This window comes from Bos indicus x Bos taurus, chromosome 22 (assembly GCF_003369695.1).
Source record: "Bos indicus x Bos taurus breed Angus x Brahman F1 hybrid chromosome 22, Bos_hybrid_MaternalHap_v2.0, whole genome shotgun sequence".
Taxonomy (NCBI): Eukaryota; Metazoa; Chordata; class Mammalia; order Artiodactyla; family Bovidae; genus Bos; species Bos indicus x Bos taurus.
The window spans coordinates 13,517,002-13,536,624 of NC_040097.1; the positions used below are offsets into that span (position 1 = coordinate 13,517,002).

Consider the following 19,623-nt stretch of genomic DNA (forward strand, 5'->3'; position numbering starts at 1 on the left):
TGCCTGCAATGTAGGAGACTCTGGTTCATTTTCTGGGTCAGGAACGTCCCCTGGAGAAGGGATAGGCTACCTACTCCAGTATTCTTGGACTTCCCTGGTGGCTCAGATGGTAAAGAATCCCACTGCAATGCAGGAGACCTGGGTTCGATGACTGGGTTCGATGACTGGGTTGGGAAGATCCCCTTGAGAAGGGAAGGGCTACCCACTCCAGTATTCTGGCCTGGAGAATTCCATGGACTATATATAGTTCATGGGGTCTCAAGAGTTGGACACAACTGAGCAACTTTGACTTTATCTGCAACATGTAGGCTTCTCTCACATGTGAGTTGTCAGATTTCTAGTCACTTGTGAAAGTCTGGTGGTTTCTACCAGTAGACTTGTTAAATTAACTTTTATAATAGTGAGTGTTACTTAGTCCCTTAGTACTAGGCTTCTAGAATGACAGATTCTTCCATGAAATGGAAAACTGTTTTCATTGTCCACTGAAGTTGATAATGTTCCAGTGGGCTCAGGTGAGATGTTACGGAACGCAGGGTTTGTTGTGAACGAGTTGTTTTCCGCTGAGCAGAGAGCAGTACAGGGTTGATGGGGTACTTGCTGGCTCTTTGAGGTCACTCCATGCCCCAGGATCCCACGTGTCCGTTTGTGCCTCCCTCAGTTCCCCTGGCGTCATGTAGCTTAGAGCCCATTCAGAGCTGTTTGCAATTTTTCTCCTTTCAGTACGTGAGAAACCTCCTCCAGTTGCCTTTTATTATACCCAGATTCGACAACTACATGTTATACTTTTGAACTTGATGTTTGTGCAGGGCTTTGTGATGTTCACGATAGTATCTCGTTGAATGTCTGACTTTGTCCCTGTGAGACAGGAGAGCAGGTAGCATGTTGGTTTTGCAGGTGAGGAGACTGAAGCTCAGACACAGGAAGTGACAGAGTGGGGCACAGAGTCCAGGTCTCAGACTTAGAGCCCAGTGTGGTCTGAGAGGAGCGATGGGGCAGCTGAGTTTGTCACAAAGAGCCCACTCCCTGCACCTTCTCCTCTGCCTCATCTCAGAGCCGACAGGATATTTATGCCTTGTCAGTCTCAGTTCTGTCCAAATCAGGAAAGGTTACGTGCCTGCTAAGTATTAGCAGAATACTTAGAATTAGAAGTATTAGCAGAATACAGATTGTTCAGAACTGTCTAAAATCAGTTCAGAGAGTTTATATGAACAGTTTTGTTACATGAACAGTTATAATAGTCTTTAGTATTTACAGTAAATGGGCTACAAGCCAGAACTTGGCAGTGTTTTTTAGTCTCAGAAATTCTAGTCACAAAAGGATTTTACTTAGGTGTATTTTGCTGTGTCCCAACTACCAGAATGTGCATACAACAGTGATGCAGTTTGTTAGAAGGTCTTTTGAATTTCTGATGTAAAAAGAGTTAATGAAATGTGTTGCTAAAGCCAAATCCCCTGTGAAACTTAAGAGCGACTCTTCTGCTATCTTAGTAATTTTTTTTTTAAGAACTCAGATGAGATATGTAACCAGAATCAGAATACCCTGTTTATACATTTTCATGTGAATTGAGTACTCTTGAGTTCAGAGTCAAACTCAGAGAAAGGTTTATGCTGGGATACTTCTGCTGGGAAAGATTAGAGGCCAAAGAAAAAGAGGACGGCAGAGGATGAGATGGTCAGATAGCATCACTGACTCAGTGGACATGAATTTGAGCAAACTTTGCGAGTTAGTGGAGGACAGGGGAGACAGGCGTGCTGTAGTCTATGGGGTCATGAAGATTCAGACACGAGGTAGTGACTGAACAACAACTACTACTTTTGGTAAACAATAGACTTGAAGGCCCACAGACTTGGTCTTTACAATGTGTTTAAGAGAACAGATTATGTGACGCATTTTCACGTTGACACGTGACACTCCAGGCCCTCCACTTGTTCAAGGAGGAGATTCTGGTTCCGGTGTGACATTTTCAGAGTTCAGATTCAGTTCGTGAACCTGCCCAGGAATGAATTATTCAGGTCTGGTATCTCCGGAAGCCAAGGATGAGAAGCCCCATATTGTTCTCAGGATATGGTTCTTGTGAGCAGCAAGGTGCTGCCTTCAGAGGCCTTTCATTTTGAGAGGGAAAGTGTCTCCCCAGAAGGCTCTAGGCCTTGATCGGCTTCAGCTCACCCCGAGAACCCCCCGAGTCGGCTCCCCCGAGAGCCAGGCTCAGGATGCCCCACAGCCTTGCCCCCTCCTCAATTCTCAGCAGGTGAAGGTGGGACAGACCAGCTCTAGCAGAAAGGACAGATCCCGGGGCATCTGAAAAACTTAGGGGCAGTGAAGGTGTCCTTTCTAGAGGGGGCGGGCAGAAGCCGGCACCTTGGGGAGGAATCCGGTTTCTCACCCGAAGCATCAGTGTCACTGGGTGTTCAAGTGTCTCTTCAGCCCATCCACAGCCCAGAGTTGAGGGAGGGCAGGGAGAGAGGGAGGAGAGGTTGACTTTAGGCAGGTCACCTGCTCTTCCTCGGTTGGGTTGGGTTAACGAGGTCCTGGCAGGGGAGACGTGCTGGCTTTAGACTGGAAGGAAGGCAGACGTGGCGGCCATCGGCATCCAGCGGTCTCTGTGCAGGGGCTGCACTGCCTGTTGTCGCATCTCCTTTCTTAGCAGCTTTGTAATCGTACTTCCTAAATCCATACCACGCATACCTTGGCTCCTGTAACAGTTCACGGTTGGAAATGCAGATGGTTCCTTGTATATGAGAACTGGGTAATCATCCACCTGACTTCCTGCCTTGCCTCAGCCAATGTGGGATTCTGTATATATGCAGAGATCCATGCTTGCAGACAGGAAAAGTTGAGTAAACCATGAACAGTTGGGAACATTTCCTCGTCTGCCAGAGCCTTTCCAGGGCAGGTGTTCCCATAAATGGGCAACAAATCATGCTCCCTTTTCCCCTCCTATGGGGAGGACTTTGGTGGGAAAGATCATGGCAAGAAGCGACAGTTAAGAAAGATAACTGCTTCACGGGTGCTCCATTTCCTGTCTGGGAAGCGTGGAGCGGGGCTGTCTGGGTGGGGACAGGCTCTCTGCTCTGAGCCTGTCCACTACTCTGGCTGGATCTGCAGAGGGTGGGGGTGGGATCTCAGGGCTCATGGTTTGGACAAAGGGGCCAGTACACACTAGGATGCTGAGTGTTACCTCCAAGGATGGAAGAAGCCCTCTAGGAGCACAGCTCGGCCCCCTTGGGTCCTTTCTCTCTGAAGCATTGTGCCCGCTATCTGAGGAGGCTCTGCGGGAGGGGGGACATCTCTGAGGCCCCTGCTGGGGGATCAAGGGCCTATTACGATAGCACATGGTATCTGGGGCCTCAGCTCACTGGGAGTGCAAAGCTCCTAAGGGGTGCTGGTTTTCTGAGGGGCGTGCATGTGCGTTGGCGTGGTCTCTGCAGCTCTGACCCCCACAGTCTTGCTTGGGAGGCACTGTCGTGTGTCCTGTCCGCGTGTGTGGCCCCCTTTGTGTGCTCGTGTGGCTGTACTTGGTGCCGTGTGTCCTGCCGCGAGACTGCTGTGCGGCCGGGCAGATGGCTCTCAGGGCGGCTCCCGGGGACGTCCTGACGAGTGCCTGTTCTCTTTGCCCGCTTCAGAGAGTTCTCGAAGGAAAGGGAGAAAGCAAAAGCACGAGGAGACTTCCAGAAGCTCCGGGAGAAGCAGCAGCTGGAAGAGGATCTTAAGGGCTACTTGGACTGGATCACCCAAGCAGAAGACATTGATCCTGAGAATGAAGAAGAAGGAGGCGAGGAGAGCAAACGAAATAGTAAGTGGCGCCTCTGCTCCTCGGGACCCATAGGGCCCTTGTGCTGTTCAGATGCCCACCCGCGGCAGGTATCTCTTCTGCTCTGAGACCCAGAGCACCCTCTAGCTCTTTGGATTGTCGGCCTGCACATCAGAGAGCCCATTTGCACTGACTCTGCATTTCTGCCTGGGGCGCGGGGTTCAGATATGTATCTTGTCTTGTGGCTTTTTGGTTGCAGAGGATCAGCTGGCTGTACTTTGTGCCCTGGGAATACAATAAGCCTCAGCTCTGGGACAAGGGTGTGTTAAGATGGGAATGTGCCTTGTATCAGAGGAGATGAAACTGTGGGTCCGCCAATTCAGAACAAGTTATTGGAAGGGACCTTGAAGAGTAGGGCCACTTCCACCCCTCAGCTCCTTGAAGTGGCTTCCATTTGCACCAAACATGGGACGCCAAAGTCTCAGCTCTTCGCCCGCCGGAAGACAACAGTTCAGTGTTTAGGGCAGTGTTAGGAGGCATGAGAGCCCATGCGGCTGCTCCAGAGCACACCCGGCTGGTCCCCCACACTGGACACTGGGCGCCGGGCACCTTCCTGTAGCAGGAAGGCCTGTGTTCAGTCCACTGGGATTGCCACTGTCACCCAAAGCATCTTTTAGCATATGCTTTTCTTGCTCCTGCTCTTCTTGAGATGGTCTGTGCCTCTAAAAGGGAAATTGAAATTCAACAGTAGAGTTGACTTAAGCCATTTGTGATGGGTTTTAAATCTAGACTAGTTGATAGTAGAGACCTAGGGTGCTCGTCCATTGAGAGGCCTGGGAAACCAGATTAGGCCCTGCCCCGTGGAAGATGACTGAGCAGGTCCCACACAGAACCCTCAGACCGTATGCAGTCAGGCCTCCGTTCAGCAAGGCCGTGCGGATGCCTGGAGGACTCCTGGGGTGGTGAGGACGGGCCCACACCCTAGTGAACGTAGCACCAGGACACATGAGTGCAGGTCGCGAGAGGAGGCAGACCGTGTACCGGGGGCTGACGGCGGGGGGTGGTGGAGGGGGGCTGGTGACGATCGTCTAGGACTGAACAGTGGGCCCTGGGCCCTGGGCCTTGAAGGATGGATGGACCTGAGATGTGTCAGGCAGAACATTCCGAGTTGAGGCAGTGGTGTGAGGAGGACATGAAAGTGGGCAAACGAAAGCTCAGGGAGGCCATGAAGGGCTATTCCTATGGCTGGAGCCCAGGCATGTGCAGGGAGAATGGGTGAGCAGAGGCTGAGACCCAGGGTGGAGCCCGTGCCTGACCGAGTTGGCCTTTGCGATTGTCCGAGCCTGGGACTCTGAGTCTCTGCTTCTGTGGAGAGTGTTTCTTGTCATCAGGGATGCGCACTTGACTCAATCCTGTGTGCTCATGGTTGGGGGAGGCGGAGGGGCGAGCAGGTGTGTGCAGGCCCCCTGCTTCCCAGGCTGCACTGCTGCCTCCTCAAGGAGAGCCTGGGGGCCGCCCCCTGAGGGTGAAGGAACCAGGGAGCATGTTACTAGACCAAGTTCCTCAACTATGAGATGAGAGTTTTGAAGACTCTGATGACGTGGTGTAAGGAGTATCTACACATCTTTGGCCCAGCTCTGCCTAGGGAGGGGGTTACTGCAGAATCCCATGGCCTTCACAGAGCACCTGTCCCTGCAGCGAGGCCAGGGACAAGCCTGCAGCTCAGGGCTGCCTGTCCCGCTGTTTTCTTCTTGGTTCCCAGGCTGTGGCCTTGACGCTGCCCCCAGGGCTCCACCAGCTCCCTGCCCCGCTCTCCTAAGCCCAGCATGTCACCTGTTGTGTTTAGGTCAACCAAGGTCTTGTCCCTTCTTCCAAGCAGGGCCCCTTGCTCTGTCAGCATCGGTGTGTCCTGTAGGGGCTGAGCCAGGGCCCTCCTGCAGGCAGATGTCGTTTCATCTCCTCATTGCTCCCCCTTCTAGTCACAGACAGGGTCCACCTCGTGGAGCCAACATCATTGTACTGGAACTGTTCTGTGGCCTGTGATTGGAGGAGCAGGGACTTGAGCCAGTGTCTCCCGGTCGCTCTTAGGGTCCAGTGCATTTCCTGTGTCCTGCTTCTGCCTGTGAGGAAACGTCTGATGGCAAAATCGATGCCTCTGCCTGAGGAGACCTTCCCACAGCACCTAGTGTGAGACAGAGCAGAGAAGCTGGCATCGTAACCAAGGGCCCGCAGTCTGCCATGGGAGCCCAAGGAGGACGTGGGGATGTGGGATGAGGGGCGTACAGGGGAGGCCCTGCGGGAGAGGCTGTGTCCCCACCGCGCTCTGAGGGACAAGTGTAGCCTTTGGTTGTGGAAGGTTGGGGGGAGTGCTTCTTACGCTAATGAAATGGCATAAACAAGGTAGAGTGGTACACGTGTTCAAAACCCCGAAGTGTATTTCTTAATAAGCAAGGAAGGAAAGCAAGCCCCCTTGAAAGTTGCAGAGCCTCAGAATTCACTGTGTAATGGGAGCGCGGATCCCCAGAAAGCTGCTCTGTGTCTCAGGGATGTCAGCGTCGTGGCTTCTGCTCTGCTCAGCGAGGCTCTGCATCAGCACGCAGGACTGGTTTAGCACTTGGTCTGGAATGGCAGCTCCTTCTGGTGCACGCCGACTCTGTGTGGGCTCGTTTGCCAGGTGCTGGGGTGTCCTGTGGAGCGGACATTATACCAGGAGACTGGTATTTCCCGGCCTCAGAGTTCCAGACCCCCAGTGGATCAGGGTTGGGAATGGAAACATAAATCTGAGGCTGTGGGAACCATGCTGAGGTTTAACTGACTTGAGAAGAGAGCCCCAAGCCCCCTCGCAGCGATGCATTCCCCTGCGGCCCAGACTTCCTGGGGGAGCAGCCCTGCCAGGGTTTCACTGGGGCCTCCGTGGCTGCCAGCCGTTTCCCCCTTGTCACAGAAACACAGGGAGGAGGGGTTCGCCTCTGTGGTCCTCCTCACCCACTGACAGTGGCTGACTTACCACCCGCACACGCCACGTCTGGTCTCTGTACCTGTCAGCAGCCCGTGAAGTGTGGGCATTGCCAGTATCCTCCCCGAGCTTGTGAGGCTCACCCCACACCCCAGCCCTGCCCTGTGTCCTCCCTGGGGAAGGGCGGGGGAAGCTCCTGCCTGTGCCTGCGGGATGCTGACTCCACTGAGTGTCTTTTTCACTTGGGTTGGGGATGCAGTGGGATGGTTTCTTCCCAGACATGGAGGAATTGAGTAAGTGTGAGAAGAGGCCTCCCTGATGGCTGAGGCTCAGCCTAGACAGAGGGGACTGTTGATAACAGCAGGTGTCATAAGCCCATGGAAGACAAGGGTGGGCCTGGAGAGCATGGCTACATCCCTTCTCTGGAGGTGGCTACAATCAAGTTGAGTGACTTAGAATTTGGACTAGAGCACTAGGCACATTACCCAACATCACTGAGCCCCAGTTTCCTTTCCTGCTGGAAGTGGAGAAAGATATTTGCCTCATGACAGGGTTGTCATGAGGATTAAGTGTTCCATAACTGGTAGGAGTTGCCACAGCTGTCAGAGGACTTGCTGCTGCTGTGGTCATCAAGCTCCAGGAAAACTTGACCTGAAACAAAATTGTTTTTGGACATTCTACTAGATCCCTACCCAAACTCAGAGAGAGGACATCCTCTTCCATACTGTTCAAGAACTCCAAGGTTCTCAAGTATTGATAGAAAACAAATCTGTCAACTCAGTCACTTTCGAGATATAGCAATTTGCTGGCCCTTGAAGTCTGTTTCTACCTTGGCGTCGGACAACAGATGTCAAATCAAGCACTTGGAGATGTGCTCGCATTATCTTTTCTCTCTGATCTACTACATGTCACTGTCTGTACATGTGGTGCCCAACTCTGGCTGTGCGTGACCGTCACCTGGGGACTGGGGTTGCATCCTGGTGCCATGCCTCACCCCCATGCCGATTCACTGGGGACGGGACCCAGATGTGGCTCCCTGGAGGTTTCAGTGTGAAACCAGGGTGGGGGCTCCTGAATGCCACCATACCAAGTGTCACACTTGGAAGGAGACAGAGGAGAGGCAGTGGGGTCCCTACCTTTAGGGCTGTCTGGTGCCACAGTGACAGGTAGCTCTGGCTTTGTGTGTCCACAGATTATTTATGATGCCTGTTCCCTACATTTGCTGTTAGAAAGCTAGTGTTACACAATTAATTGAATGGACAAGATTCCCTTGGAAGTTAGTTCCTGAGCATATGGGATATTTTCAAGGATAATTTATTTAACTTTTTGCTGAGCTTCAAGTTCCTTAAGAAACTCTGCCAAATCTCAAAGTGATTTTTTAGACGTATGCAGCTGCTTCTGAGTGAACAATGGAGTTTTGCTGGGGCCATTAAGATCTGAAAGCCTCACGTTCTATTTTAAACTCTTCTCATTGTCAGTGATTAGTCCTTAAAAAAAAAAAAAAGCATTAAAAATAATGAAATCCTTTTAAAGGAAGCTCATTCTAAAACTCTGGCCAGAAAGGCAAGGCATTTTCCTGAGGGGACTATGGATGATCAGTAATCCCTGTCAGTGGGAATGTAGGATGCCCCGAAGAAGGGAGGGGAGGACACCCTGACACTCCAGGACACCCTGAATGCAGGGGGGGAACCCTGTCTTTTCTTCATCAGGTCAGTCCTGGAGGCTTGTGAGCATTGTCCCTGCCTGCCTCCCACTGGGATGCTGTCCCCTCGGCACACAAGGTTGTCACAGCTGTCAGTTCCCGCCTGTATGTGTCACTTTGATGCCTTTTACAGCCATGTTTGATTTCTGGGGTGGGCAGAAAACCAGAGATGGCAAAGCTGTGTGCGAGCACAAGGCATGGACATTTGTTGGTCCTGTTGAAAAAGGTTGTGTCTTCAAATGTTGATTTACAAAACTGCTTTCATCACGCTTAAACCACCTCAGGGTGCAAGTTCAAAATGGAAAACATTCAATTAAAAGCTGTCAAGCAAACAGCAGCAGTTAGAGCTGCATAGGGTAAACACACATCCAGGGCAACTGCCCTCTCTGCAGGGAGCCCAGTGCTGAGGTTATGGGAGACCCCCGCCCCCAGCCCCGGGTGGTCCTGGGAGCCATCATTCACCGGGGGCTGGCTTCTTGGGAGCCGGTGGGAGACGGTGGGAGACGGACTTCGTGATGGTTGCGCCACTGTGATGAGGCAGCCAGGTTTGTGAAGCTCTGACTCAGGGCAGTGTTTGTATTTAATATACCTTGATTACATAAGTGCTATTTGCCCACTGTAAGGAAGTCATGTAATACCGAGGTGTATGGAGCATGATCATTCGTTCATCCTCTCCTTAGAGAGAAGCAGGTTTGGCAGTTGGGAGCCTGCTCTTTCTGGCCTCAGTTGGGCACGTGAGAACCTACCTTTGCACAGACAGCACCCTCCCTGGTCCCCACCACTAGATCGCCCAGCACAGATGGCCCTGCCACTTGTCTTTTTTCACTGAACCATGTTCTGTGGATATCCTTCCGTGTTTTGAAACAACATTTTGGCTGTTTTCAATAAATGGCCGGTTTAAAGCTGCCACAGTGGACGGTATGGTCCACAGCGCATACGGGCTCTACAGCAGCCACCAGAGTTGTGGTTTTATGCTTGTTCACGTGGTCGCTGTCTTCCTCTGCCGCAGGACTGGGAGCTCCATGGGGGCAGAAGCAGGGCTCTGCACGGGGCGGCTGGCACCTGGCAGGGTCTTTGTCACAGGTCCGAGCTCCCAGTGGTTGACTGTTGAATGAAAGAGCACCGGGTCATCGCTCACATTAACCAGGTGCTTCCTTTGTGCCAGACATTCTTCTCAGGGCTATGGGCACACGAGTCTGTTACTCCTAACACCACTGTGCGGTGAGACCTTGTCAGAAGAGGAAAATGAAGCACAGAGAGACGAAGCAGCCTCTCGGGGCCGCATGACTGCTGCAGAGCCGGGATTTGAACCGAGGCTTTGCTGTAGCCTGCACATTCATTGCCTCTAACCCCCAAATGCCTTACCTGTGTGGCCACTGGTGCCCAGGGTCCTGTGGGAGCGATGACCATGAATGGCTTTTCTGGGTCCCAGAGGAGGCCCGTTTCAGAAATGTGAGCATTATGCCGAGTGACACCACTTCCCACTGCCACCAGCCGTGCGTGAAAGCTTGCCCTGTGTCCATTCACCATTCCTTCTGCTGCCCTTGCGCTGTCCTGGGGCATGTGGCCTCTACTGCAGAGATTCGCCAGCCTGGAGCAGCCCTTGTGTCACAGAGCTGTCTGGGGCTGGAGACCCTGGAATCGTTGTCTTGAGACCCAGACAAGGGAGTTTTCATGGTTGAGTGTGCCTCGCCAGTGTTTGTATCATTATATTTCACTGTATGTAGTGTTAATCTCTTAGAGCGACTCTCTAAGTGTAGGTTTGACTGTTATTAACATCTTAAGAGTGAAGAAACTGAGGTTTAACACTGTTAGGTAACACATCCACAGTCATTCAGCCAGTCTGTGGGAGGGCTGGGATTAGACCTGGTCTGTTTAGCTCCAGAGCCCACTACTTTAACCCCATGTCCTGCTGCATAGGGTGATGCTGGCTGGACTCGCAGAGCCAGTCAGCACCTAGGACTCCTGCTGATGTGCCCTCTCCCTGATGCCCTTCCTAGAGGGGAAGCCGAACCTTGGGAACATTTGTCCAGAGTGGGTTAGTTGGTTGTGTATTTAGGACAGGTAGTTTTGGGGGTTTTTTTTGCAAACTATTTGCTTTACAATATTGTGCTGGTTTCTGCCATATATCAACATGAATCAACCACAGGTATACATATGTCCCCTCTCTCTTGAACCTCCATCCTGTCTCCCACTCTCTAGGTAGTCACCGAGCACTGGGTTGAGCCCCCAGTGTCACAGCAAATCCCCACTGGCTGGCTGTTTTACATATGGTAATGGTAGGTTTCCGTTCCCCTCTCTCCATTTGTCCCACTCTCTCCCTCCCACAATGTGTCCACAACTGTGTTCTCTGTGTCTGCGTAGGACAGGTGTTTGAAGACGGGCGTTACAGTATACTAGCCGCAGAAGGCGCACGTTCACTGCCCGTCAGGTCCTGAACTGTAGATTTCTCCGTGGGAGGAGGGCAGATTTGGGGTTCGCCTGTCAGAGCCGGCAGATGGGGCCGCCTTCAGCTTCCTCACGCCTGCTGGCGTTGCTGTTGCTGCCCTCTACTGAAGCATAATGAAATTGCCTGTGTTCCACTGAAGGGGTCACAGTGGCCGACTTGCTAAAAGAGGATAAGAAGAAAAGGAGATTTTGCTGCTTTCGCCAACGCAGGGCTAAAGATCACGGTAAACTGCTGAGCTGGAACTTCCTCTTCGGGAGACTCTTCTCCCAAGACCTCTGACGCCTGTTCCTTCCACATGGCATGGTGTGAGGTGCATGTGCTGTGTGGTGTGTTTGTGAGATGCCTGTATTTTCATTTGATTTCCTTGAAACTTGTTCGTGCTGCTTTCCTCTTGTCTTTTCCCGCAATATGTGTCTTAGCCAAGACAGCATTGCAGTTTCCTCTTTGTTTGAACTGTACCTTTTAAAGAAGCAGCTGAACCAACTCAGAAGATTTATTTAATTCTGCATGAATATTCTTAGACTGGAAGACAGACTTTTTAAACACTTCCCTCCAAATGATGCTTTTTAATCTAAACTGTTTGGAAATTCCAGTGATGTTGTTTGATTGATTTTTCTTTTCCAGGTTACATGTTTCAGTTGGCCTCTGCGTCGTGCAGTCCCTGGCTGGTTTGCCCAGGACCAGGCTAAAGCTAGAAGTGCTAGTTTCAAGAATGAAGTTAAAAATAGACTTCTAGAGGATGCCATGATTTGGGGGCACTTGCCTTTACAAATGGGAATGGGGAAAGGGCTTATGTGGGAAACAGTTTCAGTCTGTGCTCTAAAATAATGCTTAACACAGCCTGTCATCAGAATCCCTGGGCTTGGCATCAGGACCATCCCCATGCAGGGCAGTTATGCAGACAGCTGGTGTCCTGCCTGCTCGAGCCATCCCTGTGCTTTTCCTGTGCACACGTGGTTGCTGCCACCAAGGTCAGCCCTGGCCACACAACCTTGGAGGAGCCTCAATGAGAAGATTGAGAATTGGGGGCACAATGCCAGCTGCCAGGAGAGCAGAGAGTTCACGGTGCCCTGTTTGCTCGCTCGTGGGAATGCCGAGCACAGAGGTGATGGGAATTGGACTTGAGCAAGTCTTGGGTGGTCTGAATGAAGGATGTATTCGAGTCCTACTTGCCTCAGAAGGTCCCAAAGTGGAAAGGGAGAGTGGGTACAGACATGAGCCCTTTGTCACTCTGAGAAGACGTGGTGGCTCCGAGAGAAGGAACTTGTCTGAGAGTGGGCCTGAATCTGGGGCGGAGACAGCTGACTCGTGCCACTGCGATGCTGGGAATGGGTTCATGAAGAAGAGGCTGGGCGTGGGGAACTCCTAAGGCCTCTGCAGGAAAAATGGGCTTCCGCTAAGCAGGAAATACTGTGATGGTGTGAGAAAAGAGTTTGCAAAGACTGACTTAAGCTTCCAAGTCTGAGAAGTTACATGAGCAGATGAGTGGTTCCTATCCCAGGGGAGGAGAGACCCCCCTCCTCGGCTGGTGCTTGGGCCTTGAGACTTTTCAAGGATTCTTGAGAATTTCAGATTAGCCTTGAGATCCGCAGGGTTAGGAAGCAGTGTAACTTTTCAGAAAACTTGCTGTATTTTGTTGGGGGTGGAGTTTTTTTTAATTTAATGAAATACTTAGAGACCCAGAAGAAGGCCCCTGACATTACTGGTGATGCTACTGGGGTGGGAGCCCTCGTGGCGATGCTGTGCTCCCACTGTTGCTGGTCATACAGAAATAGTTGCTGGCAGGGCATGCTTCTTGCTTTAGACAGAGAAACCTTGGTCTGGCCTTGACCCACATTCTCCAGCACGAGCCTGGCTTCTTTACAGCAACGAGAGTCTGTTAGCCTGTGACGGCTGAACGTGTCACCCCTAGCAAGCACAGGCAAATTCCTCCAGGGGACGTCATGGCGCTGCTCGTGCTTGTCATGAAAATGAGATAAAAACACAAGATCTTGGCTGCGGAGCCCCTGTCCCCAAGGAAGGCAGCTATGATCCTGCCACTGCTCAGTTATCTAACCTGACCGCCCCCACCCCTGCCTCTGAAAGGAAAGAGTGAGACGCTTTAGGCTGCTGGGGCACAGAGGGAAACGCTCAAAGAGACCCCTGAGTGTGCAAGAAAGTGCGTCCTGTGGAGAACAGGGGAACCAGGTTCCTAGAGGCCCCGGACATCTGTGAGCGAGGCTGTCAGTGTGACCTGTCCAGGAGGGGCCTGTCGAGCTCCGGGCTCACTTGGCAAGGGTCGCCAGGGTGTCCCAGGGGCTGCTCCCTCCTGGAGCTGCTGTACTCCCCAGGGTGCTCTGCCTGGAGGTGACTTGGAACCAGTTGTTACAGGCCTACTACTGGCCTCCTGGCCACCCTCCTGAAGGGTGGGCTGTGACTTCACAGTACTGCTCACCTCCTGCTCTGTTTGCCGAGCTGGAGGCAGGACATGTGAGGAAAACCCCCTTGGTGCTGAGAGTAAAACCAGACAACCTGTGGGTGTTTCCTTTTCACAGCAGTCCTGTCAGGTCAGAGGTAAATGGGTCTTAGAGATGAAACTGACCAATAGCTGCAGGTGCAGTAACTAAGCCCTGGGAAGAAAGGGGGCTTGTCCCGGCAATGACAGAGACCAAGCCTCTCTGACCTCTGTCCTGGAGGCAGGAAGCTGGTCTGGAAGGAGTGGGGGGAGGGGCCAGAGTTTGGGGGCTGCCTGTCTGGATCTGCACACAGACTCACTCTGACTCCTGGGCACGCACATCCATGCCCGGGTGCACGTGTGCACTTGTGTATTGATTTCCCTCTGAATCCACAGGCCGGGCGGATACGGTTGAGATGTGCGTTGTTCTTCAGAGAGACGGTAGATAGAGGAATGTTTACATGGTGGTGAAGATACTGTTGAGCTGGCCTGAAAAACAGCTGTTTCCTGGTTTATTTCATGTGGCATCACCCATGATGACATCTGGGCCCTACAATTAGATCCTAAAGAGAAATAGTGTGACCTGCTATCCACGGAGAGCAGGGGCCGAGCCAGGCTGCCCGGGAGGCCCTGGCAACTCTCACTTACAGTCCAGGGTGTCCTGGGCTGCTGGCTGGCACCATCCCCTCGCCGACCTACCACTGGAGGCCCCTTTTCAGCGAACACACGCTGGAAGCCCAAGGGTCTGCCCTGGGGCTCTCCCTAGAGATCCCAGTGCCTGGCAGATGCAGGGCCAGTCAGCATTACTGCATAGGCCACAGGCTTGTCCCAATGCCTGGTTTCAGCTGGAGTCATTGAGAATTGCTTTCAAATTTATATTTAAAAAATGAAAACTTCTTCAACAAAGCTCTAAAATTTCCTGAAATGTGTAGGGAAAAAGGACTGATAGCCTCTCTGCATGCAGATGGCCCTGTTTCCTTCTACAGGAGGGTCTGGATTCTGTCTGAAGGGATCTCTCTGCTGTAGCCCTAATTAGACCTAATCACTTGTCAGCAGTGAATGCTGAATGCTCACAGGGACAGAGCGATCACCCCGAATGGGGCAGTCCTGATGCTGAGGCAACTGGTTAGGGAGAATGCCACGTGTTCTGATAAAGTCATCCATGGGTTTACTTCCTTGGGCTTTTATGAGTCTTTCTGTTTGGGCTTTTATGAAGTCCTAGTAGTCCCTGGCACACCTGTATTTTTGTATAACCCCCCCTCCCCGTTTGCTGGGCTGATCTCCTGGAAGTGGTCTGGCTCTACACCAGGTTTCCAGGGGTTAATGAGGGCCATTAGGACAGCACAGCATGGCTGGCAGGTAACAGGCTTACTTGGTTTTTGGAGCATTTTGATTTGTGGAGTTTTAAGTGTATACCAGTGCACATACCAACATGTACCGATACTGAATCATACACCAGTGTATTTAAGGATGTACCAAAGCCACAGGGTTGTTGCACGGTGAGGGTGGCTCAGGAGAGCTTTCTCCTCTCACATCTGAGCTGTGTGTCCCAAGGCAAGCGGGTCGGTTCTCTCATCTGTGAAATCACAGTATTTGTTCATGTCCTCTCAGAAGCCCCTTCCAGTTCTAACAGTCTCTGATTCTCCTGTCTTGATTTTTTTAAAACATAGATGAGATCCTATTGGGGCTGAGTGAAGTGAAGTGCATATCAATTTAGGAATGTTAAAAAAAAAAATGTCTGGTGCAAGTGAAGGGTGAAATGTTTTAATGTACAAACAAGCTCCTTGGTTATGCCCACTGGGCCCGGTGTCTCGTATGCTTCTGAAAAAGGAACACTCCTGTGGCAGGGAGGGAGAGGCGGGATGGGAAGGTTGCCGCGGCCCCGGCCAGAGTGTGGCTCTGAGGCTCGGGTGGAGGGACTGGATCCACATCTATTTCTGGGACCAAATGAGGTCACCACGTTCTGGTGGAGTCACTGCTGTCTTCCTCCACCCGCCCCTTCCTCTCTTCCTCTTGAGCCCCCGGGGGCATGATTCCAGAGCAGATTTATTTATTAGGGTTCTGTGGCTCTGCAGGTGTCAAATAGAGGTGACAGAGAAGTTGCTCTCAATACAACAGGCTAAGGTAAAATAATTCCGCTTAAGGCAGAGAATGTGATACAAGCTGGGAGTCAGGCCAAGGCTGGGTCAGAAGTGTGGAAGGTGTTCACACGAGAATCCTTTGTGTGGCTGTAGAAGTGGGTGGGCTGAAGTGACCCTGGGCTTGGACCATCCAGAGAGAGTCCCCTTGCTTCCAGGGAGCTCCAGGAAAGCTTTTTGAGCTGATGGATTCGTCATGTAGGAGCCTCACTGACGGCCTGACACTGTGGATCACTCTGCACCCCCTCCCTTATAGTTCTGCTCACAGCCCAGTGAAGTTAAAGTACGTCCCATTTCAACAGATGAGAAAATGAAGCCTTGGAGAAGTTCGGTCACAAATGTGGGGGTAAGGTTAGACCTGGCCAACCTGAGAGGCCTGCTCTCAACCACTGCCCCATCCTACTTGAAGGGTGGAGCCCGCTTGGCAAGCAGGAGGATTCTCTCCGTCAGTGCAGTCCTGACACCATGCCCCACAGTTAGCCTCAGTTTCTGCTTGGGGACTTCAGTTTGACTTCTTGTCTCTGCAGCCCCAACCTCAGTGTAGGGAGCGCTTGTACATTTCATTGCCTAGTTGACATGGAACCAGAAATGCAAAGTAGTGTCCCCCCACCTTTCCCATGGGCAGGCTGTGAGTTATCTGTTTGGATCAGATCTTTTGAAAAACAAGCTTTAAGAGTGAAACGCAGCAACTCTATTGATATCATCATGGGACATAGCCCCAGAGAGTAAAAAGCCACAGAGTTTTACCCATGAAAAGAAGTTTGCTCTTCTTGGAAATAGTGACTGAATTTCAGTCAGTTCAGTTCAGTCACTCAGTCGTGTCTGACTCTTTGCGACCCCCATGGACTGCAGCACATCAGGCTTTCCTCTCCATCACCAACTCCCAGAGCTTACATGCAGTAATTCTATTGATATCATCACGGGACATGGCCCCAGAGAGTAAAAAGCCACAGAGTTTTGCCCATGAAAAGAAGTTTGTTCTTCTTGGACATAGTGGCTGAGTTTACAACATGATTAATATTAGAACCATGAAGTATTACACTGCTGTAGAGGAAAGTGACCCTCCAGAGCCTAGGGATAGTGTTCCCACTTTTCAGACAGGACCTGGAGAAGCCTGGAGAGAGGTGGGACTGCCCAGGGCAGAGCCAGGACCCTGCTGAGGCCTGAGAACCCTGGTCCACCCAGTGGCACCCCCACCCTGCTGCTTTCAGCTTCTGTCCATGGTGGCAGTAACCACCAAGAAAAACGTTCTGCAGAGATGACTCCTGGTCATATCTGTAAGGGTCTCCCACCATGATTTTCCTTGTCCTGCTCCTGAAGAAGAGGGTGACCCTGTGGGAGTAACCTGTAACAGTGAACTTGGCTGACTCTTATGACTTTTTAGTCTTTCTGCTGAAGTCAGGCATGGAATAGTCGTGGAGAAGCAAATTGTATGAGCAGCCTCCTGTGTGTTTCTGTCTCTTGATGGAGCTTTTTGTTTAAGGTTTCTGTGATTGGATTGTGATGTTTTTCTTTACGGTTTGTTTGGTTCTGTGTCTGTGTTTTTGCATGGAGTTGTGAAAAAGTGAATCAAATTTGTAGTTGGTTTCTTTTGACTTGACTAAGGAAGAAAAGGGTTATTCTGTGAGAGTACTGGTTGTATTGTATCATCTGTAATTCTGCTCATTTTGCCTTCCCATTTGAAGCCTTTGCCTCAGTGTGCCTGGAGATGGCTATTTCACCCCCTCACCCGGGCAGGTTCAGTCCTCTGGGTGCTCACAGGAGGGAAGGGGTCGTCTTTGGTGCCTCAGAAAAGGTGTTTCTCAGTTCTCTGGGGTCTACGTCCATCCTTGTCATTCACACCCTGTCTGTCCCCCGAGCAGGGTCCACAGCTGTGCAGCCGCACCTACAGAGCTCTCTGGTTCTGCTCCTTTGCGCTGCCCTGAGGCCAGTCTGGGCTGGGCTCAGACTGCTCCCCATGGCGCTCCAGGTACCTCTGTCAGGTTTTACAGCTGAAACTCAGGCATCCTTCAGAGGAGGAGCCATATGGTTAGGGCTTGCAGGGGAAAGGCCTCCCTGTTGACGCCATCAGGTCTCCAAAACCAGGTCGCTGCAGTTCGCAATTATGCATCAGGGCAAAGACATGCACGTGTGGGGGTGATTCTCCCATTATTCGGCTTTTGATGACGGCTCCTAACCCCAGAGCAGAGTTAGTCATTCCTTACAGCACTTGCCCACACCCCTGAGGCAGCTCTAATCTTGGTGGACCGAAGTGCACTGGGTGCTGCCTCTCCCCTGGGTCGTCCAGGACAGGCGCAGGGCCAGGTCCCTCGTTGTGTCCTGCACCTCCTCTGCCGCCTGCTCCCCAGCACATGTTGGAGACGTTTCTAGGGTTGAATCAAGCGGAGGAGAAGAAAATACCCATGTGCCAGATGGTGACTCTTGAATGGGTCCCTGGGCCTCCTGACCTGAGTGGGTATGTTTCAACTTTTCCTCTGCTTCTGCTTGATGCTGTGCTGTGGGGAAGGAAGAAGTGCCCAGAGACACCGGTGCACTAGGACTACAGACAGCTTTGCCCTCTGGTCGCTGGTTGGGAGAAAACCTTCTTTCCCCATAGGACCATGTTCTGAGCTCTAGTGCAGGCATCTTTGGTCAACAGTCTTTTTTGTTAATCTAACTGACGTCCTTCAGCATCTTGGCTTCACAAGCTGGGCAGAAGAACATCAGGTAGGATTAACGGAAAATGAGTTGAATACTTCCGTTTTTAAAGAGATTCTTTGCTTGGTACCTTCATATGCTCCTCCCTTGATAATATCTCCTCTCCTTCAGTATATTTAAAGTAAGAATTTGTTTATGAAATCTTAGATTTGTTCACAGATGTTCTAGAGTACTTCTTGCGGGCACTAGAAAAGATGTAGCTGTAACTGAGACGCTGTGATGGCCTCTCAGGGCAAACCTGGAAATCAGAGGAGTACGCTGGCACTGACAGCTACAGGGCTCACTTTGGTCCCCAGGCTTCTTTCCTTGGGAAGTTGGATAGTGGGTTTCTCTTCCTGTTGGGATATTTTCTGGGTTTCCTTGGCAGATCATGGAAGTGAAGGCTCCTCTGTGAGACACCGGGCTTCTCAGCACCTCCTTTTGCCAGTCAGGTCCCTGGGGACCCTTCATCATGTTCTTCACCCTCCTCCCAGCTTCCCAGAGGCTCATCCTGGAGGCAGAGATTGCGTTTGTCCCATCCTTGGGTGCGCAGGGCATCCAGTCAGTCAGTTCAGTTCGGTCGCTCAGTTGTGTCTGACTCTTTGTGACCCCATGGATGGCAGCACACCAGGCTTCCCTGGCCGTCACCAACTCCTGAAGCCACGGCACAATCTAAAGCGTTTCTTCTCCCCGCAGCCAGCATGCCCACCAGTGAGACGGAGTCTGTGAACACAGAGAACGTGAGCGGGGAAGGCGAGAACCGAGGCTGCTGTGGGAGTCTCTGGTGAGTGGGGCTGAGGCGCTGTCCTCTGGGCTCCTCCTGGCTTCTTAGAGAAGCAGATATGAGTGAGTTGCCCAGGTTTCGGTGGAGCCTGGAGCCATGGCCTCAGATGCAAGAGGGGTGGGCGGGCTCACCCTGGGCCCCTTGGTCCCCCTCCTAGCCCTGGCCCCCCAGACCCCCAGCATATCACCTGCCTCGTCCTCCAAAGCGGTCCGTCCTGCTGAGATGGAACCTGCCTGGGCTGAGCCAGGTAACCTGGCAATTCCCTGTGTCCACTAGGTGCTGGTGGAGAAGAAGAGGCGCTGCCAAGGCCGGGCCCTCTGGGTGTCGGCGCTGGGGGTAAAGGCTTCTCTGAGCCTGGTGCTGGCGTCAGTGCTTTGAAGGGCTTGTATGGCAGAATTGCTCACAGAATGTGCTCCCTATTTAAGTTTCCTTCATTTACGGGCTCTCCCAACCTGTGCATAGTGGCTGGATAACGAGACCCTGCCCTTCTCGGCTCATACACTTTGTTTGGAGCCCTGCACCCCCTCTCCTAACCTTGGAGGATGCCTTCACATGAGCACACATTGGCTTTTTTTCTGGATGCACTGAGCTGCAGGAGCAGGCACTCCAGCTGCGTGCAGTGCACCAAGCACCGCCTGCTTTGGGGGAGCCCCATGCAATTCTCTTTTATTTGCTTTCTGCTGGTGTCCTTTAGGTCTTATGCCTGTCGAGTACAGGTGTCATTTTTAAGAGA

The 19,623-nt window shown here is 51.9% G+C and overlaps 1 protein-coding gene across 18 annotated transcripts in view; it reads left to right on the plus strand.

The window, feature by feature from the left end:
- CACNA1D (calcium voltage-gated channel subunit alpha1 D) overlaps positions 1-19,623 on the plus strand; it is a 348,426-nt gene that overhangs the window by 235,254 nt on the left and 93,549 nt on the right. For 10 of the 18 annotated variants that reach the window (XM_027522551.1, XM_027522550.1, XM_027522554.1 and 7 more), the window contains exons 9-11: positions 3,624-3,793; positions 18,803-18,890; positions 19,167-19,226. In XM_027522551.1, coding sequence (XP_027378352.1) covers positions 3,624-3,793; positions 18,803-18,890; positions 19,167-19,226 — 318 coding nt within the window. The remainder of the gene's footprint in view (positions 1-3,623; positions 3,794-18,802; positions 18,891-19,166; positions 19,227-19,623) is intronic. The other 8 variants (XM_027522557.1, XM_027522562.1, XM_027522565.1 and 5 more) reach the window with 1 other exon arrangement.